At 45.4% G+C, this 27,066-nt stretch overlaps 2 protein-coding genes across 2 annotated transcripts; both read right to left on the bottom strand.

Moving 5' to 3' along the window:
* Positions 1-711: 711 nt before the first annotated feature.
* On the bottom strand, positions 712-3,426 carry ZNF660 (zinc finger protein 660). The gene is made up of 2 exons (XM_054594502.1): positions 3,325-3,426; positions 712-2,177 (listed from the first exon to the last, which is right to left on the bottom strand). Exon 2 carries the CDS (start codon positions 1,865-1,867, stop codon positions 872-874), a length of 996 nt encoding a protein of 331 aa, XP_054450477.1. The 5' UTR covers positions 1,868-2,177; positions 3,325-3,426; the 3' UTR covers positions 712-871.
* Positions 3,427-14,294: 10,868 nt separating this feature from the next.
* LOC129087575 (zinc finger protein with KRAB and SCAN domains 7-like) lies at positions 14,295-26,344 on the bottom strand. Its single transcript, XM_054594503.1, has 7 exons — positions 26,041-26,344; positions 25,446-25,567; positions 23,794-24,336; positions 20,165-20,333; positions 18,568-18,659; positions 18,121-18,247; positions 14,295-16,392 (listed from the first exon to the last, which is right to left on the bottom strand). Exons 3-7 carry the CDS (start codon positions 24,214-24,216, stop codon positions 14,942-14,944), a joined length of 2,262 nt encoding a protein of 753 aa, XP_054450478.1. The 5' UTR covers positions 24,217-24,336; positions 25,446-25,567; positions 26,041-26,344; the 3' UTR covers positions 14,295-14,941.
* Between the last annotated feature and the right edge of the window lie 722 nt (positions 26,345-27,066).

The following is a 27,066-nucleotide window of genomic DNA, read 5'->3' as shown; positions in this document are numbered from 1 at the left end:
GAGACAGAGCCCAGGCAGGTGTCTACTATCTGTAGATCCTTATACAACTGTGGGAGGGAGGATACATTTTTGCTGTGTTCTTTGAACCTAACAGTGATTAAAGAAGTGGCTATACAGTTTGTTGACAATAAAGTCAGCTTTTCTTAAAGCTGAAAAATAAACCCCAAGGACTGGTGCTTCTGCTTGTACTAAACAGGAGACAGGCTCTAAAAGGAAGCGACTCGCTCTTGGCCGCACGGCTATATGTGCCAGTATTAGGGTGCAATTCCAGGACTTTAGAGTCTGTATTCTATGCACCTTCCCTAATACTGTGTAGTGAAGATGAGCAAGTACTCACTGCATTTAGAAAATACTGTACTTTTTCACTAAATATAAAAAAGTACATCCTCTTTGTAGAAAAATCTAAAAAACATAGAAAAGTACAAAGAAGAAAATAGAAATCACTTATAATCCTATCACCCAGAGATAATCACTGTTAACATTTTGGTTTGGTATCATTACATTCCCATTTTCGTCCTACACATAAATGTTTTTTATTTTTTCCCATTTGGATCACACTTCATTGTTTTTTATCTTCCATTTTATCCAAATCATTTTCCCCACGGCATTAAATACTCTTTAAAAATCTTTACAATGACTGCAAAACCATTCTATGGCTAGACTATCATTAATTTAAAGCCTGTACTGTTGAAAATCTAGTTTTCTTCCTTTAACTCTACACCTTGCTGGCATGAATCTCTCATACGTTAATCAGTCTGCTTCTGATTACTTTCCCTGTATGCGTTTTTAGAAATACAATTAAATTGATGATACTGAAAAACTGCTTTTCTGGAAAGTAGCAATTAGTCCTCCTACCAACAATACATGTTATTTATGAGGTTTCTTTCTCCTCAGTATGTTTCCTCTGGTGTTGAATTAGCTGTGAGCTGTAACGATAGGCTTTTCCACACTCACTGCACTTATAGGGTTTCTCCTTAGTGTGGGTTCGCAAATGCAGAATAACTTGAGAAGTCTGTCTGAAGGTTTTTCCACATTCGTTACATTTATAGGGTTTCTCTCCAGTGTGAACTCTCTGATGATCGATAAGGTTTCGATTAGAAGTAAAAGCTTTCCCACACTCATTACATCTGTAAGGTTTCTCTCTACGATGAAGTCTCTGATGTTCATTAAGGGTCTTCCTTAAGATGAAAGCTTTTCCACACTCATCACATTCATAAGGCTTCTCCCCTGTGTGAATTCTCTGATGGTCCATAATCTTTGTATTGGACACACATGTTTTCCCACACTCCTTACATTTGTAAACTTTTTTTCCTTTGTGCATTCTCTGATGCTGAGTAAGGTTTGAGCTACGGCTAAAGGCTTTCCCACACTGGATACAAGTGTATGGCTTCTCCCCGGTGTGAACTCTATGATGTGAAATAAGCCCTGAACTCCGACTAAAAGCTTTCCCACACTCCTTACATTCGTAAGTTTTCTCCCCACTGTGGATTCCCTGGTGGCGAATGAGGTGCGACTTACCACTGAAAGATTTCCCACATTCACTGCACGTGTAGGGCTTCAGTCCCGTGTGGATTCGCCGATGCACAACAAGGTTGGAGCTATGGCTGAAGGCTTTTCCACACTCTTTACACTTATAGGGTTTCTCTCCTGTGTGGATTCGCTCATGTACTGTAAGGTTCGCACTCTGACTAAAGGCTTTCCCACACTCGGCACACACATACTGTCTCTTTCCCGCCTGAATTCTCTCATTTGTTGCAGGATCGAAGCACTGACTGCCATGTTTTTTGGATTCTTGGTCACTCACTCCTGTGAGTGTCTTATTGTCTTTAACTGTCTTGTGTTTGAAGCTTCTTGTCTTTCTCCTCATTTTCTCTGGCTTGGAGCATCCCAGTGGCCTTTTGAGTCTCCTCCTTCCCTTCGCTGGAGCTTTCTGGATTTTGACTTCCTTGGCAAAACCTCCTTGGGGTTCTCTTCAAAGTATGAGATCCTGATGGCTCAGAAACAATACTTTGGAATCAATACCTCCTCGGTCCCAGTTTCCCCATCTGACAGAAGAAACAGAAGTTACACACGTCACCCGATCTCCATACTAGCGAAGGAGATCTACCCAAGGATGACAAGATGCGGTAGACAACAGGGTCTCACATGGAAGAGGAAGTGTTCAAAGGCAGGGGGAACTGATCAAAACAGATGAGAAAATATGGTTAAACAGAGGTCAAGGTAAAGCCTTATGGACTAATAGGTCCAGAATCAGAATGAGCAATAAGTAGTAGAAAATCCACCTTGGTTCTTCCAGTCTGGTGCTCTAATCCCAGAATTGGGGTCATCTAGTCCCTAGAAAAAATGAACTGAAAGGTCCTTAGTTCAATAACTCAAATGACTAATTTTTAGATCACTTTGACTTTTAGTTCTTATTGACCTATTCCCTTAGTACCAGTGATGCAGTGGCTGGCACAAGATAGTTGCTGGAGAAATGTTTTATAGACTAGCAACTGGGACTCTGTCTTAGGGGATGCCTAAGATTTCATTTTTTGCTCTAGTCTGGATAGTAGGCCCCCGTCTACGTTACCGCTCTTAGACTCTGTCTTGATAAGGGGTAACACAGCTCTTGCCACATTGGAGCCTAAGCACATCATAGCCTCCTCTGCAGGGCTTGGGCTGTAGCTGGATCCAGCTGCGTGTAATAGTTCCGCCTGTTGGCTTTGTCCCAAGCTATCACTCTGACAGACTGAGTCTACTGGGTGAACCTGGGAGACTGAACAGGGGACAGGGTAAGTTAAAGCACAGCAGGGGAAACTGCTAGTGCCTCTGGGCATGGCATAATGATCAAGTTTCTAAAGATGGCAACAGGGTGAAGTAGGGGACAGCACAACCAAGAGGGGCTGACCCTGAAACCTGTATCAGGAATGAGCAGGAATTTCCTTACAGGTTTTAAAAATCTGTACTGAATTCATTGGGGTGACATTGGTTAATAAAATTATATAGGTTTCAGGTGTACAATTCTATAATATATCACCTGTATGCTATATTGTGTGTTCACTATCCCAAGTCTCCTTCCATCATCATTTATCCCCCCCTTTCCCCCTTCTATCTCCATACAGGTTTGGTGTGTAATTGTAGACATACACATACATAACCCTAGCAGACCCACAAATCCCTGAGACTGATGGGTAGGCGTTCTGGTCTCAGAACTGCCATTCACTTCATGTTAAACAAAACCTACAACGGGCTTGGTGCTAGTCTCTCTCTCTCTCTCTCTCTCACACACACACACACACACACTCTCTCTCTCTCTCTCTCTCTCTCTCTCTCTCTCTCTCTTACCTAGGGAGGCTGTATTCCTTTATTTTGCCAGGATCACCTTCCTGTTCAGGTCCCTCTGAGCAGGGGTCATATGGTCCTTGGTTACTGATTCACTGTAATGGAGTGAAGAATAAGAGGTACTTCTTGAAAAGAAATTCCAGAGAGACAGGTAAGTAAAATGTAAAAAATGAAAGGAAGAAAAAAATAAAAGAAATATCAGGGGACTACTTGCTGTCAGGGAAAGACCCAAGCCTTAAGCATAAAACAAAGGCTGACACCTAACAGCAAACTGATAGATCTGGCCATGTACAAATTTCTGCCCTTCAGACAACCCCATAACAAATCTGTAACATACCCTAGGGTTACCTTATTCTAGAACAACTTGTGTGTAGGTCTGTGCCCCTCCTCAATATCCGTATGGGGGTCCCACCCAGTGCCTGGCACAAAGAGGACTCTGTAAGTGCTGTGTGATTAGAAATGTTAAATTAAACAAGCTCAGGATTCCGCCTGATTCTGTCTGGGTGTAGGACGGGGAGATGTACGTCCTCTAAACAGCACCACCACCACCGTGCTCCTCCGCCTGGGTCATCCCTTTTGTGCTTCGTAGTGTTTGATCCCCATGACAGTGCATTTGCTTTCTTGGCAATTTGGTCTCAGTGGGGCCTCCGAAGGGCCTAAATTCCCTAAGAGACTGACCTAGTCCAACTACTCAGATTCTCAGAATGTCAGAGCTGGAACCACCTAGACTAGGCCATATCAAAAGGTAGAGATGGGGAAACTGGAACTGAGAGGGGAGCTGGCACTCAAGTCCAAGTCTCCTGACAAATTTGAGTCCTGTTACCTCACCCTTCCTTTCATCCCAAAACTCTGCTCTTCAAGGTCCAGGGCACTCCCATCCCACCCCACCCCACCCCACCCCGCCCTTCTCTCTCTCTCTCCCTAGATAAATAGCCATCCAGAAATGCTCCTGTTCAGCCCTGGTCCCCACATTCTCTAGCAAGCAGGATTCCTGTCCACTGACTAACTGGTTTCACAGGATAGGTCTCCCCTGCCCAGGAGAGAAGGGAGTCGCTCACTCTCTCCCGTGCACAGCAGCCTCCCTCCAGAGGATCTGCCTGGCTCGGACCTTGCCTGATCTCTTCCCTGGGTTTGGTGAGGAAGTTCCCAGTGGGGCCTTGAATCACCGTACACAGAGTGCTGTACTCCCAGTGGACACTCAGGGCAGCGTCCCGTCCCCGGGTATCTCCCCTTCCTACTGAACTATGGGCAGTAAGCGTGATCATTCCCATTGATACTTTAAAAAAGAGGAAATGAAACTCCTAGAGGTTGAATGACTTGCCCAAGGTCACAAGACTAGTGAGAGACAAGCCTCCCCTGCCTGAAGGGAATCCGCATTCCATCACAGCGTAGTCCCTCCTTTTCACCTGTTCTATTGGTATCTAAAAGCCTCCATACTCTCCTCTACCTGCTCGGCTCATTCCAATTGAGCAGTTCTCTGCACTTCGGCTTCCCAACAAAAGTCTGCAGAAGGGAAATGAGAGAGGATCTCTGCTGAGTCAAGTGTCTTTAGAGAGACAGGAAAATTAAGGTCTTAAAGGATGCTAGAAGGAGAATTTTTAAAAAATAACTACCCATCTCTGATCACTAGGTCTCCACATACTTCGTGTTTCCAACTCCAGGTTCCCAGACTCTGCTTCTAACCCTGCAAGCTTGTTCCACTTCTTCCCTACCAGAATGCAGCTCTGCCTTGTGCACACTAAAACCCAGGACCCAGCACACTACCTAAGTAGGTGGTCAATAAACACCTGTTGAATGAATGAGTGAAAGAGTGAGTAACCTTGGGCAAGACTGCCTTCCTCCTGGGTCCGTCTCCTCACTGGAGCAGAGTCGGGACTGGACGGGCGACTTACATAAAACACTCCAGTGCTGCAGGGTCCTTTGAGGGCCTGGGCTGGACTTGGACCGCTATTACCAGGGGGGCACAATGGCTGGGGGCGGGGATGACACAGTTCTGTCACTACTATTCCCCGCCCCCCAACCCCGGTCAGAGCAGGCAGCCTCGCCAATTGGGAGACATGCCAAAACAAAGGGACAGCTTCGAATAAAGTGGGGGCAGGCCCACAACGACCCCTTGAGCTGCCGCTCCCCGGTCTCCAAAGCGGGCAGCAGTGGAGGAGGGCTGGCTCCCGGCCTGTGTCCCCGACCCACTCCCAGAAACCGCGCACGGACCCCCACTCCAGGCTGCCACATACCCCTCACCGAAAGCGCCTGACCCACATCTTGGAACAATGCGCAGAAGGAATTACGTCACCGACACCCCACTAACCCGCATCCCAACCCTCAGGCCCTTCTAGGCATCGGGAGGTTTCTGCATCTCTGTGCCCGGGAAGTGGGAGTCCTTTCGCCCCTTCGCCAGACAGTCGGTTCACAGGCGTTCTGGTCCCGCCCCCCGCCCAAGTTTTGTCCTACCATTGGCTGGAAGGAGGAAAGGGCTTCAAGGGTTCAGCCAATATAAAGAGGGCACTGGAAGGGGTGGAGCCTGAGAAAGGGACTCGGTGGCGCGGGAGGAGGAACCGAGCTACCCCAGCGGCCAGCCCTGAGTGCCTAGCGCTGAGGCTCCCTAAAGTCACACCACCAGCTCCGGCTGCTGAACGGAAAAATTATCTTTCCTTCTACAGATCTCAACGCCTTTCAGTCTCAAAGCCAGGATCAGCAGCATATAAAAATAACTTTGGGGTGCCTACTATGTCACTGTTTAAAGCGCTGCGGATCCAGTAAGGAAGAAAATGAACTCGCTGCCCCATGAAGCTTACCTTCAAGTCAGGGGAGACAATAATAAATACATACGTAGAACGTGGTAGTGAGTAAGGGGTAAAAGAGAGAAATGGCGGTGGGGCTGTTTTGCAAATGACCGGAAGTGAGCAATTGAAGCATGTAGGTGTCTGGGGGAAGAGTATTCCTGATAGAGGGAACATCAGGAGGCAAAAGCCTTAAATCATGAGGGAGAGAGGGCACGCATTTTGGACCATACGGGCTTTTGGGTGTATCCCAAATAACATCGAAGGGGTTGGGGCAGAGAACTGACATGATCTTACCGTTTTTTCCCCTGCCACATATTCAAAGATTTATTAGCTATGAGATATGAAAGGAGCCAAGAAGTCTGTCCCTCTGAATCGTTAATTTCTTGCTCTCAGTCGTTAGTCATTCTGACATAAACTGCACGAAAGTGTTACTCCACGAAATAACATTTTAAATATTTCCCCTGGCTGCTCTGTTGAGAAGCATCTAAAGATGGGCAAGAGAAGAAGTAGAAAAATTGAGAGGCTACTGCAGTATTTCAGATGAGAAAAGATAGTGGCTTGGACTAGCTTAGAAGTGACAGAGTGCAGGTGATGCAAAATGGTTCTCCATGTATTTTGAAGGTATGACCAGCACGATTTGCTAATGAATTTGATGTTGGTTAAGGGTGACTCCATGGTTATTGATCAGAGCAACTAGAGTAAGATTTGTCTTTTGGAAATAGAGTAGACTGAAAGAAGAATGAGTTGAGAAAGAGGGATCAATAGTTTTGTTTTGGATGTGCTAAGTTAAAGATGCCAATTAGATATCCAAGAGGAAATGTCAAACAGATGGAATAGGAGTTAGGAGTTCAGTGAAGAAATCACAGCTAAAGATGTAAATTTAGGAGGTGTCACTGTGTCACTATAGGGCAGTCAGGATAATCTAGGAATGACTGTAGATAAAGAAGTCACTAGAGAAGTCACTTGAAATTTGAAGCTCATCAGTCAACAAATATGTAATATATACTTAGAGCTTTCTTACCCATCAGTTCATGTAGGTGGCACAATAACTCTGCCACATTTTTTAGAGGAAACTGAGAAACAGAGATTCAGAGAAATGGTAAGATACACATAAGTTCATACCCCCAGCTGATGCTGGAAGTAGAACTCGAGAGCACAACAGTGTTGCCACTATATCAGGAAACACTTAAGAAGAATATTCATGTACATTTGGACAGTTATAATTAATTTGCTCTTGCTTTTCATCTTTTCTTTTATTTGGGGGATTGATTCTGATCCAAGCTCCTAACCCTACCTCTGGTTGCAGGGATTAATGACAACTCATTATATTTTCTAGCCCCAGATGTTCTCAAATCTGAGTGTATAATTGGGACATATATTAAAAATACAAATTTCAGGACCCCTTATCCAACTTGTCTTTATCCACAAGCATATTTTTTTTCCTGACAAAAGTCTGTTCATTCAGTCCAGAACCATGTTACTGTTCAGAATCAGGGTATTTTGGGTATTCACAATTGCCTAAATATTCAGCAATTTCAATATTTATCATGACATCTGCCAAAGAAATTCCAACTCCTATTTAGAAAAAAATGAGTTGGTTAGTTCTTAGTCAGGTCTTAAGTTACTGGTCATAATGACGATAATACAATGCTTCCCTTTGGGAATTCACAATCTGTTTGAAGCGGTGTCTCTCAGGCTATAAGAGAAGATGAAAAGATACTTCAAAAGTGTAAAAATGAGTGGAATTTATTGCTGTAATGTATATTGCTTTACAAGTTGTAAAGGGCTTTCATTGGCATTAACTAGTTTACACACCAGTAATTTTATGACATAAAATTGTCCTTGTTTTCTCTATCAGGAAACTAAAACCTGGGTATGTGAAATGGTTTGCTTATTGTTGCACATGTAGTAGTGGACAATTTGAGACTTGGATTGGGACTTCTGTCTGTAGATCCCTGGTTTTTTTATCTACCACCACACTGCCTCAAAGTACAGATTGCATTTGTACTGAGGTGTAATGAGCCATCCATAATCCCCTTTTACCTTTTTCAAACTTTATTTTAAAATTTTCAAATATACATATACCTTCTAGCTAAAGTCAACATTTGTTAAAATTTTGCCACATTAGTTTTTTCTCTCCTCATACACATACACATGGTATTTGTTGTTATTGTTGAGCCATTTGAAAATATGCTGAAAAGACCATAACCCTTCAATCCTAAATATTGTGGCATACATCTCCAAGGAATAAGGAAATCTGCTACTTAACCAAAATACAACTGTCACACTTAACAAATTAAAAAATAATTCTATATCATCCAATGGGCCTACTATTAAATGTTCTATCCATTTCATATTCCAATGTCTCCATTATTTTCTAAATATCTTCTACAGCTTTTTAAAAATCAAAGTTCTCTCACTGTATTTGGTGGTTGTGTCTCTAAAGAGTATCTTTTAATCTATAATAGTTAAGAACATTTTTTCATTTCACCAACTTTTTGAAGAGTTTAGGTGAAATCTCAAGTGTCTCACATTGTATAAATCACAAATCTCTCAATTTGTCTAATGGTTTCCTCATCATATCACCCTATATGTCTTGTAAATTGGGAGGTAGAACTACAGGCTTGATTTGATTCAAGTTAAATCTTTACTTCACAGGTTGTGTTAGAACTTACTGCACTACATGGAACCCTTAATTTCCTTTCTTTTCTTTTTCTTTCTTTCTTTGTATTTTGTATGTATATTTAAAACTTTCCATAATAAAAAATAAAAATAAAACAACATTAAGTCTGGGGAGGAAAGAGTGGACAAAGGAGAGGGAGAGTTAAAGGTAGGGGATCTCTTTTTGAGGTGATAAAAATGTGCTAAAATTGACTGTGATGATGGCTGCACACATATGTTAATATATCAAAACCACTGAACTATATATTTTACATAGTTGAATTATATGGCATGTGAGTTATAGTTCAACAAAAGTGTTAAAAACAACAAAAATAAGGCACTCACACCAGAGAACCATTCGTGTACCTGCCATAGTGCCAAAAAGTCCAGGTTTCAACTGGAAGTAAAACTCAAATTGAGGAGCCACTTGGAATACAACCCGGAAGGCGGTGGCCATGGCGTTCAACCTCCGGGGCAAGTATGTGCCCCTAAGAATAAGACCAACTCCCCTCCTCGGCAGGTAAATCCAGTCTTGTCCTTGAGTTCAATTTATATTAAAGCAAAAAGCCCTGCTATTATGGCCTGAATTGTGATCCCCACAAATTCATATGCTGAAGTCCTGACCCTTAGGACCTCACAATGTGACTATTTAGAGATAGAACTTTTAAAGAGGTAATAAAAGTTAAATGAGGTCATTAGGGTGGGTCCCAATCTAATACAACTAGAGTCTGCATAAGAAGAGGAAATTAATTATCACTTCTTGGCCTTCTGGCTAAGATCAAGTATAGAAGAAGAAATTAGGAACACAGACTAACAAAGAGGAAAGGCCATGTGAAGATAGAAGAAGAGGCCCATTTACAGGCCAAAGAGAAAGGTCTCAGAAGTCAACCCTGATGGCACCTTGATCTCAAACTTTTAGCTCCAGAAATGTGAGAAAATAAATTGCTGTTAAGCCACCCATCCTGTGGTATTTGTTATGGTGGCCCTTGCAGACCAGTACACCTGACTTCCTTGAGGGACAACATATTTGGTGGTGACCTACTCATTATTATCCCAGAAGAAGAAAAAGGAGTCCCAGAACCTGGCAATGCAGAGCATGTGACATGTCAGGTGGCTTTGCCATTGGTGTCCATTGCAGGCCAGGACACTAGCTTCTTGTCTGGGGAGGGCAGGTGAAGCACACCTTTACATCTGCCCTGATACAAGCATATTGCTCTGGACAAATCGGAGGCCCCTGATCACAAGCGCAACGCCTCCTGTTCTTGCAGATTTGGGGGAATTGTCCAGATGTTCCTGATTCTAGAGTTCAGGCATCCCACATGCCCGCTCTCGATGGCAATCTTAGGAAGCCCCTGAGAAGAGGTGAATTGTCTAGAGTTCCTCAACTGGTTCTTTTTCAGAAGGCTTTTAAAGAACAACTACAACTATGGCATTGGCCCAGTGCTGCTCACTATGACAGATGTTGACAATGGATACCCTATTGTAAATGCACAGCTTAGGCTGGAGAACACAGTTGTCAGTGGCTTTAAATTTAGCCCAGTAGCAGCACCTGCCAGGACCACTTTCCCCACAAATGACCCCTTTAGTAGGTCACACACATCTCAAGTCCTAGGGGCGCCAGTGGTCCGGCTCCCCAGCAGGAGATGGAGTGGCATCCATTTTTGCCCATTGCCGGGGTAGCCTGGATACTGAAAGAGGTTTCACCCACGGCCTCTCCCTGACAACGGGATGTGCTCCCTGACTTGCCATGGCTGCCGCAGGTATGGTGCGATTCCAACTGTTTTGGCCTCTACTTCCCTGGAAAGCATCATACTCTCAGTGAGGGGGTATAGCGCTTTTCCATCTTACCCAAGTGGGAATCAAAGTATGTAATTAATGTATACAATCTAGTGGCTGGGCATATACATTATGTGCCCTGTGGCCCTGAGGATGAAGCCACGGCTGCCACTCAGTCTAAGGGGAATATACAGTGTCCTGAGGTTACTTTCATGGTGCCCAAATATTGGGTGACTGTTGGCCCTGTGCATGTCTGTCCACAATCCATACGGCACCAAGCTGGGAAACTGATTATCTTGTGAGTGCCTCAGTCGTATACAGGGCAATGCAACTGGAGGGACCTGGGTGGAGAGGTCTATTAGAGATCATCATAAAATGCATCTGTTCATGCCTAGAAAGTTTTAAGTCTATGGACTGGCCCACCTAAGGCATATAAAAAATGTGTTTTTAGTTAGCTGGTAATTCCTAACCATTACCTAAGGAATACCCATAGGTCAGAAAGGGAGGCAGGATTTTATACATTTCTTTCCTGTTTTCGTGTAAAGGATTCACGTGCCTTAAGTGGGAATCTGCACCCACCTTACTTGGCACCCACCTGGGCCAAATATGAGGTCCTTAGCCCTGTGCTCGCATCAGTGGGAAGATGACTGTGGTTCAGTGAGCAGGAAGCCTACAATGTCCTATCCTCAGTCAAATACTTGCACCAGTAGGTACTTGGAGCTGACACCATGGCACCTTCCCTTTATCCAGCTTTATCCAAGTGCCTCTAAAAGGACCCATAAGGCTAGAACATGTCCTAATGTTAGGGGTAAGGGATTTGTTAACTTTATATAGAGCAAAAGCCACCCTGTAGGTATTCAATTTGTCCCTAACACTTAAGAGGTTTTCAGGAATGCATCCTTTGCAGCACTCCAAGAGGTCAACACCTTGGCAGAAATATCTCCCAACATGGGACAGTATTCAACAACTTGTCAACACCCCAAATCTCTTCACCTTTCCTACTGGATTTAAAAGCTGAATTACCAGGGTTGGGATGCAGAGTGTAGCTGTGCAGTATCTTCTTTGTGTAAAAGGTAAGAGGGGAAGTGAGCTCCTAGCACTTCTGCCACCATGTGGCACTGCCTGGGTCATACCCATCTTCTGGGAATATTGTCTGATTTTTAAAAATAATTTGAGAGTTTGTTCATACTGTTTACTGATACTCTTTTTCTGCATTGTGGAGTCATGGATGGCGTAGAACCTATGTGTTATAACAAAAAGATTTCTACTTATTTCAGGTATATTTTTTCAGAAATGTGTGCAAAATAATAGAAGTTCTGCATGATAGATTTCTTGCCCTCCAAAACCAAGAGACTCAACTCATGTGGATTTTCTGATGTCAAATGATAAACTATAACTAAGGCATTCCCCCTCACAATGAGTAAACTTTCTTACAGGCGTTAACTCTGGTGGGTAATGCTTTCTGTAACTGAACATTTTCTTGCACTTTACTAAGAATAGGTCTGTTGGGGGAAGGGGGGAATAAGGGGACTAAAAGTAATGTAAAAAAAAAAAGTAAAATAAAAAACCCCCAAAAACGTTCTTTTCCCGATTTGAAGTGGCTGATGGAAAATAAAGCCCGAGTTGTGACTGAAGTTTTTTCCGCACTCAGTTTTTGTTTTGTTTTGAAACAACAAAGTTACCTGGAATCAATAAAGAACATGGAAGGAGGTTTCACTGAATCCATAGCACAACAGCTGAGCTGAAATGAAGCGAGATACAAAATGCTGGCGCTGGGTGGACGGTTTTCAACCAGATTAGCAAAACCCTGGGCTGTTCCTTCACTCTTTACACACACATTAGCAATGTAAATACTCACCGTCTAGCTTCAGATCTAAACAGACAATTTTAATGGCATCCAAGAGGACACTAAAAGAAATCCAGGAAAATCCACTTTCCCTATTTTGGGGAAATATCAAAATGGGAAAGCCCTCAAATTGACTAATGGGGAAAAAAAACAAATGATATATGGGACAAATGAAAAGCCTTGCAACTTGAGGCAAGTAAAAAGACATTTGAAAAAATATATTGAAGAAAAACTGTGAAAGAAAAAGATTTTAAAAAAGAAAAAAACTTGAGTTCCAAAGAGAAACAAAATAAACTTGGCAGTCATGCCAAAACAAAACCAAACAAAAAACTTGAAAGGACACTCAAATGTAAAACATTACGTATGAAAACAAAGCTCTAACTACATATACAAGAGTAAAAGAATTTTACAAAACACTATGTGTAACTTTCTACCACTGTTTGACAGACCAGTAAAATGATTTCCAGATATATATTAACAAAATTAATAGAGGTAGAAATGTAGAGTGCAACCACTGGAGAAATCAAAATGTTGCTAAAGGTTTGTCTCTCCCAATTGACTCCTCTCCAAGAATGGATCTGACCCAGTTACTTTTATCCTTCAAAGAATAACTCTCATATTATGCAAATTCTTCAAAACATTTTGCAAAGCCAGCAAAACCTTTAAAAATAATTACCAGAAATGAATGGATTTTATATTGAGTGCAAAGGAATTTCAGCTATTTGGAAAACTGTCAAAAAATTACAAAAATAATAAATGACATAACCCATAAAATTACACCAATAGATTTTTTAAAACTTGACAGAATTTAACAGCCACCCTAATAAAAACTAGGTATACTAATTGCTATACTGTATGAACTAATTTATGAGGTAGCTTCATTTTTAAAACATTTTTAAAAAAGATTTTCTTTCTTTTTAGAGAGAGGCTAAGTGACAGAGATAGGGAGAGAAACATCAATGTGCGAGATACACCTATTAGTTGCCTTTCACACACTCCCAACTGGGGACCAGGCCCACAACCCAAGAATGTGCCCTGACTGGGAATCAAGCCAGTGACCTTTTGGTTTGCAGGTCAGTGCTCAATCTGCTGAGCCACCCAGCCAGGCTGGTAGTTTCGTTTTATAGATGGAAGGACTGAGACACAAAGAAGTCAAGTGAGAGACTTGTCCAGGATCACACACCTGAGAAACTGATAGATTTAGGATTGAGCCTAGAGTGCAGGGCACAAATCTATGTACTTAACTATGATTCTATATCGCTTCTTCTAAAAACAGGAATAGAAGGAAACTTCCCACACTCTACAGTATATCAGACACCAGCCCTGGCTGGTGTGCCTCAGTGGACTGAGTGCCAGTGTGCAAACCAAAGGGTCGCCGCTTCAATTCCCAGTCAGGGCCCCTTCCTGGGTTGTGGGCCAGGCCCCCAGAGGGGATGCACAAGTGGCAACCACACATTGATGTTTCTCTCTCTCTCTCCCTTCCTTCCTCTCTCTCTAAAACTAAATAAAATCTTACAAACACACACACACCCGCAACAAGGGAGTAAGAGTAGTGAAACTTCCAGGGGTACATAAAGATACCAATGAGGTTTTTGTGTATGATATCCTATAATGAGAAGCCACTTCCATCTTTAAAAGCTTCTAGTCTGATGGGAGAGATGGGTAGGTAGACTGTGCCCAATTTAAAGATGGTTCAATTCAAGAGGAAAGTTTAAAAAAATATTTATTAATGACTAGTATGTGAAAATTATCTATATGCTAAAAGAAATGGATACCATATCCAACCTCAAAGAGCCTACAATAAGTTGCTATGAATGCATACACATATGCATTAAAATGAGAATAATTTACAAGGCAATTTAACAACAGTTGCATGTTGTAGCACCAGATACTTTGAAGCACTGAGGTCAAATGAGTAACAGGAATAAAGAAGGAGATGAAGAAGTCTTTCACAGATGAACTGGATCTGGAAATATCTAAAGACGAGATTGATCTGGGAGGTTCTGAGGGACATAGATTAGCAAATGGGATAAGAAAAGCTTTTTTGAGTCCGGAATACTGATGATGAGGGTCTAGGTTAGAGTGTAAATTAAAGAAGTAGGTAAGGAGGGCCACAGCCAAAGAGAGTAAAGAATGAATCAATCCTAGAGAATGACTTGATAAAATAGAGCAGGTGGACTAGAATAAGGAAGACATAATCTCTGTCTTTGAAAAACATAGTATGATGATAGGATGCATACGTAAGAAATGAGATACATTTTTAAACAGTTGGAAAAAAAAGAGAAAGAGTAAGACAGAAAGGGAGCAAGAAGGGAGAAAAGGAAGGAAAGAAGGAAGAAAGGAGAAAACCACACAAGTCCATGAAATGTGCATCCATTTGTCCCCAACAGTGGGGAGGGAGGCACTGTTCCTCCACTCTCCCACCCTCATGACCCCGCAGACAGCACTTAGGGGATGTTCCACTTTCATCAGTGGTTCCTAGAAGGGATCAGGGTAAACATCCATCTTACAAAGAAGGCTTAATTCAAAGTGCCTTGCTCTCTGCCTTGGAAACTCAGGCCTTAGGAAACTGACCGAGCCAGACCTGAGAGTGCTTCTCTCCAGTGTGAGTTCGCTGGTGGTGGTTAAAAGTGGAACGCTGGCTGAAGGCCTTCCCACACTCAGTACATTCATAGGGTTTCTCGCCAGTGTGAACTCTCTGGTGCACAATGAGTTGTGAGCTGTCACTAAAGGCTTTCCCACAGTTGTTACATTTATAAGGTTTCTCTCCAGTATGAGTTCTCTGATGCACCATTAGACTGGAGCTGTAACTGAAAACCTTCCCACACTCGGTACATTCATAAGGTTTCTCACCAGTGTGAATTCTCTGGTGTATGATGAGGTGTGAGTTTTGATTGAAGGATTTTCCACATTCACTGCATTTATAGGGCTTTTCACCTGTGTGAAGTCTCTGATGTCGAATAAGACATTTGCTCAGGCCGAATGCCTTTCCACACTCATTACATTCAAAAGGTTTTTCTCCAGTATGAATTCGCTCGTGGTCAACAAGCTGAGAGTTCTGATTGAAGGCTTTCCCACACTCCCTACATTTGTACGGCTTTTCCCCAGTGTGGAGGCTTTGATGTCGAATAAGACATTTATTCCGACTGAAGGCTTTGCCACACTCAATACACTCATAAGGCTTCTCTCCAGTGTGGATTCTCTGATGATCAATAAGATTTCTATTAGAACAGAAAGCTTTCCCACACTCGTTACACTTGTGGGGTTTCGCACCAGTGTGAAGCACCTGATGTCGGACAAGACTTTTACTTCGAATAAAGGTCTCCCCACAGTCACTGCATTCATAAGGTTTCTCCCCAGTATGGGTTCTCTGGTGGTCAATGAGTTGGGAACTCTGAGTGAAGGCTTTTCCGCATTCATTACATTTGTACGGTCTCTCCCCGTTGTGGTGCCTCTGGTGTTGGATGAGATGGGAGCTGTGCCGGTAGGTCTTCCCACACTTGCTGCATTCATAGGGCTTTTCCCCCGTGTGGGTTCTCAGATGAACAATGAGCTGAGAGGTCTGCCTGAAGGTCTTCCCACACTCGGTACACTCATAAGGTTTCTCTCCAGTGTGGATTCTCTGATGGCCAATGAGGTGTGAGCTCCTACTGAAAGCTTTGCCACATTCGTCACATTGGTAGAATTTCTGTGACTTCAGAACCTGATGTTCTGCAGGACTGGAAGACAGGTTGGGACGTTCCCCAAGTTCCTGACAGTCATCACATCCATCTTTTGCGGATTTGTTTTCATCCTCACGTGTTACTTGCAGGAGATCACTTTCCCGGCTGCTCCCTTCCTCCTCGGAGGGTTCTAGCTTCCCTAAAGCACCTTCAGCGACATTTCCAGCTCCTGGTCCCCCAGGAACCACCCCGTACAGGCATCCTGATGTCCCATCAGATGACCCCGATCCTTTAGAAACTTCCTGCCCTCGAGGCAGTTCTGATTTCTCCATCCTAGTCTCACCTGATGCCAAAAGAAAGAAGAGAAAAACGCTTTTACTCATTTTTTGTCCTATTGAGAAAACAATCACCAGAAGTGTATGTGCCTGAAAAAGCCTTTGTATGACGGGTAAGGAATGAGGTGACACACTGAGAACAAGAGAAAAGGAGAAAAGTCTCAAATTTTTCTTCACAGACATAAAGACAAAGAGGGGGAAGGTCAGTGGAGATGGTGGAGGAAAAGCCATTTGGACAGATACTTGCATCAGTACAACCAAGTGAGTAAGGCAACTGAAAGCAAGAGACCAGATGTAAAGCTTGCTTGAACTTGGGATCTTCCACAAGTCACTCAGGTGCTATGTGTCCTCAGTAAATAACAACACTAAGATCTTTTCCAACCATGACACTGTACAGTTCCATGATTCTCAGCAAGATGGTGGGGAGAGAGAGCGACGGCGAACACCTCATATGAAGTATGAGAAAAGCACGGGCAAACATGAGACTTGAAGGGAGATTGACATTATGAGTGTATAATTAGAAAAAAAGTATAAAAAAGGAGTGATTCTGGTATGATAGCTTAATGACAAGATTTGGAGAAGCCATGGGTTCAGAAATGCTGGAGGAAAGTACTGAGGGGGAGTGCAAAGCTCTAGGAGTGGGGATCGCCTAGACCTTGGAGCACTGTACTGTTAGGAACTAGTGCTACAGTGCTATACAGATTGAGAAAGGCATCATTAATATGGAGTATAAACCAAAACACGACTGTTGTATTTTGATAATCTGGAACCATCAGGAAACTGAACAGCTGAATATATGATTCTGAATACAAAAATTGGGAGAAGGCAGAGCAATCACACTTACAGCTAAACAGGAAAACTTTGGTTCTTTTCAATCATGTCTAAAGTCACATCATCATGCTACTTTAAATATACAAGTTGTAGATTTCTGAATACCTGACTCCTGAGCCTGCCCTTTCCAGAGTAGACTTGTCAGACACAGAGCCTGTACTGACAACAGCACCTTTAAGGAGCTGCCCTTGTTTAGTGTTTCCTGAAGGAAAAATTGAGGCAACCATGCCTTATGCCAAGCGACCCAGATCATTCCATGACGGACCACAGGCCACTGGATAGGGGCCGGGCATTATAGCCAAGCGTAGCTAACTTTTCTGGAGATCAGTTATCCTTCTGCTGTGGCCAGGAACAAAGTTCTGCCCAAAGATGATATGTAATAGCTGAACCGCCCGTGGAGTCCCTCTCTAAGTAAATTCCTAACTGGAAGGAGAGCAAAAGGAATACAACTGCAACAAACGAGAAGCTCAAGGTGAAATGATGTATGGCGGGAAGCCACGCCATTGGGAATAAAACTCATTCCTTTTGTTGCTGAGGTTCCCAGGCTCCCCAGGCTCAATGAGGCCCCGCTTCCCGAAGTCTGGTCTAGCTGGTCCGTTTGTAGAGGATTCCCATTCCCTTAGCCTTATCGTAAATAGCATAGCTCCTTCCTTAAAGTAACTCCAGCAGGTCTCTATACCTTATAAACACAAACTCTAACTAAACCACCCTAACTCAGTTCATAACGACGTAAAGAGAACGTTGATAAGTGTTAAAACTGGGTGATGGGTGTAGAGGGTCATTATACTGTTCTGCTTTGTCCACGTGTGCAATTTTTCACAATAAACAGCTAAAAAAGGAAAGAACTACAGCAGAGACAACGTGGAGGATGCGGCTGCTGAGTTCCCGGGGCACAGACTCATTACCCGGTGAGGCCATGCTGCGGTGAGTTTCCGGCACGATGTTCCGGCACACGGCTCTCCGACTCGATGCCGGACCTTCCCACTTCTTCTCCGTGCAGTCCACGGACAGGAACTCGTACGCCGCGGACCCCTGCAACGACAAGCTTCCACTGCTCAGAGACATCCCCGCCTGAAGGGCAGAGCCATCAGGGACACCAAGAGCACAGGGCAAGGGCCCTGGTGGGCTAAGCGGGGGAGGAGGGAGGAGCTGGCATGACACATCCCAAAGGACAAGTCCAGGGCGAGAGAGAGAGTCCGTCAACTCAGCAGGCAGCCCCGCCTCCAGGGAAGCAAGGAGACGGGGAGTCCCAGGAGCAGCCTCAGGAGGGGCGGGAGCCCCGGACAGGAGCTCTAGCGATCCCTGGGCCACAGACTCAGGCCGTCGGGAAAGACACAAAGAGCCAAGCTCACCTGGGGCCCGACCTTCTGAAGCACCGCTGCTGCTGCGTGGTGTCCTGTGCTCCCCACTGGGGGAAGGGCCGGCGCCGGGGAAGCACGTCGAGCTGAGGGAGGACAGAAATCTGTGAGTGGACAAGGCCTGCCCTTGGGCCCAGGAAGGCTGTATCCCTCTGAGTGGATTCAAGAGGACCCCGGCAGCTCCACACGCAGGCACTCATCCCTTGTCCACAGAGATGTTCCCCTACTTGTGCTGTGAATTTTCCGCAGAGTACACAGTAGAGGGTCTGTGCTCAAACCGAAAACTGGTCTCCTAGCCCTCGCTCTTTTCAACCTCCTATAAGGAAGCTACTCTTCTGACCACTTTCTCTCCACATGTTTTCCCGCGCACCAGCCCTGCCTAATTTCCCCCTTGCATCTCTGCCCGTCCCTACCCCATTCCCTGGCTTCTCTCTCCTCTCCTACCCTCTCATTTGGGCACTCGAGGCCTCAGAGCTTCCTGTTCTGTCAGAGACTTCCTTGACTCTCACCACTCTAACGATGCTCTTAAGTTCTCAGTTCTCTCCTAGACCTCTTTCTCAGGCTCCTAGTTATCCTTCTGCTGTGGCCTGGATGGGACATTTCATTTGGTGTCCTACTCCTCTTAAGTTCAGTGTCTCAAATGCATGTTCTTACCATCTTCCTTTCCTGACCTCTCAAGATCTGTTAATAATTCTAGATATTAGTCAAAACCCTCTAAATCCCCTCCCCCCAGCTTCCCCCACCCCATGGATTTTTCCTTTGTAATGTCTGTCACATTTGCAAACGTGCAAATTTCACTTCGCACTCCACTCAGCCTCATTGAGGCTGTAACGGCCTCACATCTATTCTCCTGTACTAGCTTCCTACCAGGCTCCCCGTCACTGGTCTCCCCACTCAATCATCATACTCACGTGTGGGGGTAATTGTCCTGAAATATTGTTTCTGACACACATCACCCCTTGCCCCCCTCCCTCGATCTTTCTGGCTTCAGCTCTAAGGCCCTGCATAAGCAGACCCTGTGCTCTCAAATACAGTCCTCCTTGAGCCCACTTCAATAGGTTCCAAAGATCAACCACTTAAGAGTCTTTGCTTATGTTCTCTACTCTGGTGCCCACCACTTTTCTCTTCCCTTTAAATTTCTCTGATTTTTCACTATTCAATCCCACTGCTACCTCCTCTATGAAGCACCCTTACGCACCCTAGCTCCCCATTAACAATGTCCACATTGCTTACTTGGGATGGCACCAGATGCCTGGGGACAGATGTCACTCATGTACCTTAAGAGGTTGTCTCTTACATTCTGATCAGCCCTCTGCCACCTACGTAACTAGCTCTTAGAAAGCAGTGATGATGTACTATGTATCTTTTTTTCCCAATAGTGCCTTTCCCATGACATGTGCTTAACGAAAACTTGCTAAATACATGAATGATTGAAGAATAAGCAAAACGGAATGAAGTCACTAGGAAAAGAAGGCAGAGGGCAGGGCAACGACAGGTTCTAACAGGGTGGGAGATGGGGAGATGAAGGAGAGGAGATGCCAGAAGAGAGGAGAGAGGGGTGACTAGAGGCCAGAGCTGGAGGGCTGAGTACCGGAGTGCCCAGTGGGGAGATGGCGTGTCCCTGGGTCATGAGGAGGCTCCAGGTGGCCTCCCGCAGCTGAATCGTCACTGAGAGGGGAGGTAGGAGGAGAGTCCTCTGTTGCACTCAAGGTTGTCAGCTCCTCTAAATGTATTTCCTGTTCCTGTGCTGGGGCTGAAACCTAGAGACAAGGAAATACAACTGGGTTCAGAAGAGCATCCTTGCAGGTACGGAACACAAAAACCTCTAAGAAGCAACCCCCGAAAGCAAGCTAGGGAAAAGAAGGGCCAGAGTATCCTTCCAGCTGCCCGAGTCCAGCCTACTGGGGGGAAAAACTCTCAAAGCAGGATCTACAGCTTGCAATCCTACTTGCGTCCTTCTGTTGACATTCTTGTTAAGAGCTTGAAGGCCAGATTATATAACTACTTTCCCTCTGTGTTGGTTCTGACAAAAATTTGCTTTAGCAACCATCTAGAAAAAGGAGCCAGGAGAACAATTCAGTATACTCCCTATTTCTGAGCCTGCAGAAGAGACCCACCAGAAGCACCATGGAAATGAAAAATGATAGGTGTGTGCCCCCTACGTGCACACATAATGCTATGAGGCTGGTGGCTGAAGTGATATCCCAGAACAGTGGCCGACAAACCTCGGAAGAGGTTTTCCAATTTCTCTCAGCAAAACTGTTTCCTCTTCGGAGAAACCATCCCTGACCGCAATGACAAAGCAAGGACAGTCACTCTCTCAAATGTAGCATGTGTTGATCTTTATATTATCTTATTTATACCTTTACTATCTATTTCTCCCCCAATGAAAACCACTAGCTTTTCATCTTGACCATTAGTTCTTAAGAATATTGCTGGGCCTAACACTGGAGCTCAGTCAATAATATTTGCTGACTTCCTCTTGGTGTTTTGCTATGTGTTTTTAGGGTTATCTTCAAACTCAGTTTTCAATAAGGGCTACCTCTCTTTAATAATGTATATTAAAAAGTCAAATAAGATCAGATAACACTAATCTTTAGAGGCCTTGAGAATATCTCAAAGCGTAGACCTTTTATTTCTAACCGTTGCTTGTTGTCATCAAAGCAGCTCCTTCCAATCTTTTGGTTATTATCTTTACCAGCAGTTACAACAGAAAGCCTAAAACGCTAAGTAAATCACGTTTATGAGCTCGCTCACGCTGGCATGCACACAGCACTGCAGGAGAGAATAACTGCCGCCTCAGAAAGCCATGTTGCCTCTGCCCAACCGGTCCCGCTGCTGAGGAGAGAGGCACCTAGCTCCCGTCGGGTGTCTCTCCAGAGCAGGGCTGGAGCGGGAGGCTCCCTGGGGTCTGGGTTTCCCCGGCTCTGCACTGGATGGCTCTTCAAAGGGGAGTTACAGCACTTGAATACGGCAGCTCTGGGGCTGGGAGAAGGTGGAACACAATTGCACTGTGATAGCACAACCTTGCAATTCACCAGCACTTAAATCCTGACACTGTTCCTGTTCATTATCTGGGACTCACGGGTTTCCTTTCCCCATGAGCAGGAAGGTCCCATTCCAATTTTCAGTGTAAGATGGTGTTCCACAGCAAGACACTAGGGGGCAGCTGGGGCTTAGCACCCAGGGAGCAGGAAAATCCTCATGGGCTAAGTCTCAGGGAAAAAAGGATGGCTTCCTAGGTGAGTCAATTAACCTCTTGGGTGCTCTATCACTTGTCAAATGGTGACTATTTGCCTATTTTGTAAGCCTGTTAGGAGCTAAAACAAAAGGATATAAAAGCATTTTGCAGGTTGCATGATCCTGCAGCCCAGCGGGGATTCCTCTACAACCTTTTCCCCAATGTGCGCACACATATGTGCTCCCTTCTGCTAAGAAGGCCGACTCTGACCTGCCCTGATAGTTCTTAATCTCTCCCCGCAAACTGCCACGAAAAATCTAGTTTATTTATTCAGCCATAAATACACTCTATGAGCCTGTGCTAGGAGAGACGGTTCTGCTCTCATGTCTTCACGTCAGAAAAGTGAGGCTGACAAGGGTGGCCGAGTATCGAATGGGGCCTGAAGCCCCCACTCCAGGGCTGGAGCCAGGCGTGTTCAGCTGCCCTGACTGCCAGCTGTTAGTGACTCCCTAGGTGTGTGGCTCAGTCACTTTTTTCTGAGGCTCCCTGGGTAAAGAAGACTGAGTTTTAATGGAGAGGGCATTCTCTTCTGCTTAAAGTTAAAGGTAGAAAACAGGAGTTTTTCTTCTACCCCTGCAGTAAACAGCACTCTAAACAGTTCTTCAGCCACTTGTCTTTGTCCATGGTTGGGCCTACTTGATCTCTAGACCTGGGTGATGGCTGATTTACTCCTGTGTGTTTACTTGTTTACACAAGGATATAATGGTTGACAATGGATTTGATAATGCCAAATGGGCACTGACTGGTACTCCTGGAAAAAGGTCTAGCCCTAGGGCTCCAATCAACTGGTGTTGATTACCTAGGCATAGCTATATAATCATTTTGTTTTTTTGTTTTTTTTTAAAGCACTGAATAAAATTATGTGACGGGTACTCAGTAAATTTCACATACTGGTTTGCCCTGATAAACTGCAAAGGAGTAAGCAGAGGGGAGCCTACTTCATCCTGCTTAGCCACAGGGAGCAATCCGAGACCCATCGGGAGGACTGACTCACCCATGCTCTCTCGGGGTGTCAGTTTAGCACTGACCGAGGTGTGCCGTGAAGGGATTTTGTACCTGTGACGGGAAGTCCATAATCAGCTACTTTTGTACTGTAGATAATCTGGATGCACCTGACTCAGTCAGGCGAAAGGCCTAAATTTCAGAGCTGGCAGTTCCATGAAGAAATCTGCCTGCGGGCAGCAGCTTCGGCCTATGCCCGAGAGTTTTGGCTGGTCCTTCCAGTGGGCCTGCCTACAGCTCCCATGATCACGCAAGCCACTTTCTAGTAATGATATAAATATCAATGTTTATATATGTATATATACATAACATTTTCTGCTGTTTTTCTTTGGCTGAACTCTGACTGACACACACGGTCACTGAGCCAATTAGCTCTGTGGCCCTAGAAGCCAGACATCTCTGTTATCACACTTCTGACTCTCCAGCTTTTCCTCTAATATGAATGACCTTGGCTTTAAATTTGAGAGAGCCTAGAGAAATAGGAAAAATGGAAATGAAAGAGACAAAAAGACCACAGTGGAGTTTGGAAAGCTAAAAAAGGAACAAATGATTATGAGACCCAGAATTGTTACCTGTCATAAGGATCCTAAAAGGCAGGAAGAGAGAGCTGACTCGGAGAAGTCTGGGGAGGGAGTCAAGAGAAGGCCTCAAATGAGGGCTCACGTCATCAGCACACCCAAGCCTTACCCGTCCCCGCACGCTCCCGCGCTCTAACCAGTGTGCAGGTCCTCCACCTGCCACAAGTGCCGTGTGCATCTCCACGCTGGAGCTATGCTCACCAAACACTATTTCCCAGATTCACAGCTTGGCTGCAATTTGCACTTTTGTTTATGGCTTGGATCCAAAACTATTTCCCTTCTATCCATGACTGGCTGAGGAATCCTAAGGGCAAACGAGCCTACAGACTAAGGAATGGAGAATGCCTATCCCCAGGCTAGCCTTAGTCCTAGAGACTGGTTCTAGATTCAACTGCTCACCTCTCCTGGTCCACTGAGGTGTCTCTGGAAATCCTCCACCACGGCCACAGCCTCCTCACCGCTCTCGGGGTGATGCAGCTGCACCCAGGTCCGGAGCTCCCCAGGCAGGATGCTCAGGAACTGCTCCAGCACCAGCAGCTCCAGGATCTGCTCCTTGGTGTGCACCTCCGGCATCAGCCACCAGCGGCAGAGCTCCCGCAGCCGGCTCAGCGCCTCCTGCGGCCCAGACGTCTCGTGGTAACATAACTGCCTGAAGTGTAGCCGGAAAATTTCACAAACAGGAGGGTGGTTCTTTTGGAGACTGCAGCCCTGTCCCCAGTTCTGGTTCCCCGGCTCCTGCTTTACAGTCAGGCGTCCCTCTTGCTTCTGGAGAACAGCAGCCCTGGAGATGAGGCCTAAAGTTCCCCTGCCTTGGGTGGCCATTGTGACCCCAAACAGAAGCTCGTTGCAGCAGCAGTTTGTCTAGTTAAAATGACGGTCTGTAATTCAGGTCTCAGGAGCTGTTCTCCAGAGTTGGGATGTGGGGCGATGGGAGTGTCACACCTATAGGAACATCAAGAGAGAAATCAGAGTCCCCAGAGTATTCAATACCAGGCTGATGAGAGATCCTCAACATTTAAAAAGCAAAGCTCCAGAAAACAGAGAGAGACCAGGACAGTCTCTCTAAGCATCTCTCTAGGTGACTTCCCTTCTTCAACTTTCAATACAGGATAAAACCTAAATTATCTATGCACAGCATTCATGGCCCTTCACAACATGGTCTTAGGCCTCTGTTCTAGCCACACCTACTACTACTCTCCCCAGGAACCCAGGCTAGCAAGAGAGCAATGATCTCCAAATATGGGAAATGCAAGATGATCCAAAGGGTGCATAGGAAAATAAGAAGTTGTTATTTAACTCCTATTTAGTGCATCTCTCTCTCTCTCGTTATCCTCATTTGAGAATATGTTTCATTGATTTGAGAGAGAGAGGAAGAGGGGGAGAGGGAGAGACATGGATTGGTTGCCTACTGGATGAACCTTGACTGGTGATCAAACCTGCAACCTAGGTATGTGCCCTGACCAGGGACTGAACCCACAACCTTTTGGTGTATGGGATGATGTTCTAACCAACTGAGCCATCTGGCTAGGGCAGTGCATGTTTTATAATGTGCATTAAATTTGTAAAATAGCATGTATCTGTAATGTACAAAGAAACCTGTGTTGGAAGTGCATGCTCAATACTTTTCTACCCTTCTCTGTTAGGGTAGAGATGCACAATATACAAAGTTTGGGACTAAAGCTCTAGAGACACCGCTGTTTGGAATACTCTTGCCCTGTTTGGATTTTCCTTCTTCCTTTCAACTTTGACAAACTCCTACTCACCTGTCAAGGCTCCAATGCCCTTTTCTCTTGAACACTTTTCCGATGGCCCCATACAGAGAGGAGAGCCGTACATACAGCCTTCTTCTCTCGCCCTCACTATAACACTGTATTTTAACTAGCGTGTGCGCGACACTCACCTCCTCCAAACTGCTGGATGGCCACCAAAGGAAAGAAACCCAATGGAGTTAGAAAATGCCAGACCTTTTTCTCCTCAACCTCCCTTCCCTAGAAACCCTTCCTGCTGTTTCCAAGCTTAGTCATGGCTTTGCCTCACTGAGGACACAGTACCTTTCGCATTCAGACTCCTGCCAGAGCACTGCTCACACTGTGTTTGTGGTTCACGTGGCCGTCGCCCCCGCTTTCTGGGAGGACTCAGGGGGCAGGGCTGGTTCCCAGGCCTCTCTGGACATCTGTGTACACATGACACACAGAAACACGTTTGGTAAACAAATGAATGTGGTTCATGTAGCTGATACTGAAGTAGGCAGGGGTAAACTTTTATTCAGTTTATACATTGTAAAACGTTGGGAATCAGCACTTTAGTGGTAACTAGGGCATCTGCTCTCCTTCCAATTCACCACGCATCTCGGTACCCTGGGGACGCTTCTTCTCACTAGGCCTCAATTTCTTTAAAAAGACAAAGACGGACTTAAAAGTCATCTGTGAACTCTCACATCCTACCATACATGTACAAAGGTCTGGCCCTTCTCCTACTTCCTTCACTGTCCCAAACGCTCAGCAGCTTATCTGGATTTTTCGTGTCCAAGTCACAGTCCGCGTTTGAAATTCCGACAGCGTCCGACCCACTTCTGTCGCTTCGTATTGTGTCCCAGGGCGAGGCTGGGAAAACGCCTATGTGCGCTTCGCGTTCGACTAGGCTCACCTGGCCACGTCTGCCCTGCTCAGCGCTGTACCCGCGGGGGCCCGGGTCCGTGCCGGGCACAGCTGGTCAGGGAAAGTGCGTCAAAGAGGAGGTTGTACACCTGGCTGCTTCTGAGCGCCACAGGAACGGCGCCGCCAGCCGCGGGCGCAAAGCGTGGGCCTGGCCAGAGTCGCCGACTTGGGCTGTGGGCAGCCGCGGCTCCAGCCTAAGGACCCTGGCCCAGGCAGCACCTCCGTCCCCGCCCCGGGTGTGCTCACTGGAGTACCGTCGCAGCGACTCCTCGGCGCCGGACACTGTCGCGGCCGGCAGAAGCAAAAACACAATGGCCGACCCGGAAGTGAGAGAGGTCCCACTTCCGGACACTCCAGGAACCCGGAAGTCTCGGCGTTGAAGGTGGGCGCCCTGGGATTACTAGCTCCCGGGCCAATCACGCCGCCGGGACGGCAGCGGAGCGGGGCTTCAATTGATGCCCCAGGCTGCGTTTGCTTCTCTCAGACATTAAAAGCTGGGCCACCGGGCGCACCCTAACGCTGCCCCTTCCCCTCTGGGTGGCCATGAAAAAGATGCCGAACCATTTGAAAAATGCAGAGCATAGCGCATGCCTCACGGGGCTATGAGCGCTGAATGGTAATAAGACCAAGTTGTTTTGTTCTCAGACCTTTTTCATGCTCAAGTGGTTGGCTTTATTTGCTAAAGGCCAGGTTCATCCAGGCGGTGTATCTGGGCTTTATAGGTACCACCATGGCCGCCACTGTGGGTCTGATCTACCATGACTAGGCTGGGTCCCAGTGGGGAAACATGCTCCGTGATGCATCCCCCATAGCACCCTGGGACACTTGCATTTGGCTCAAAGGCAATTCCAGAAGGCCCGAGGGAACACTACCCTTACCTCTCTTGTAAACCATCACACTAGCCTTTGTACAGAGCTAGCAGAACAGATAACCCAAATTCTACATACCTGAAGCAGAATTCACAATTACCCTCAATTCTGAAGCTCCACACATGTTCCCATCACTGTACAAGGCT

Source organism: Pteronotus mesoamericanus, unplaced genomic scaffold (assembly GCF_021234165.1).
Source record: "Pteronotus mesoamericanus isolate MK-2021 breed Mesoamerican mustached bat unplaced genomic scaffold, CSHL_Meso_final scaffold_533, whole genome shotgun sequence".
Classification (NCBI taxonomy): domain Eukaryota; kingdom Metazoa; phylum Chordata; class Mammalia; order Chiroptera; family Mormoopidae; genus Pteronotus; species Pteronotus mesoamericanus.
Note: the sequence above shows the minus strand (reverse complement) of the source record. Positions and strands in the feature narration are given on the sequence as shown.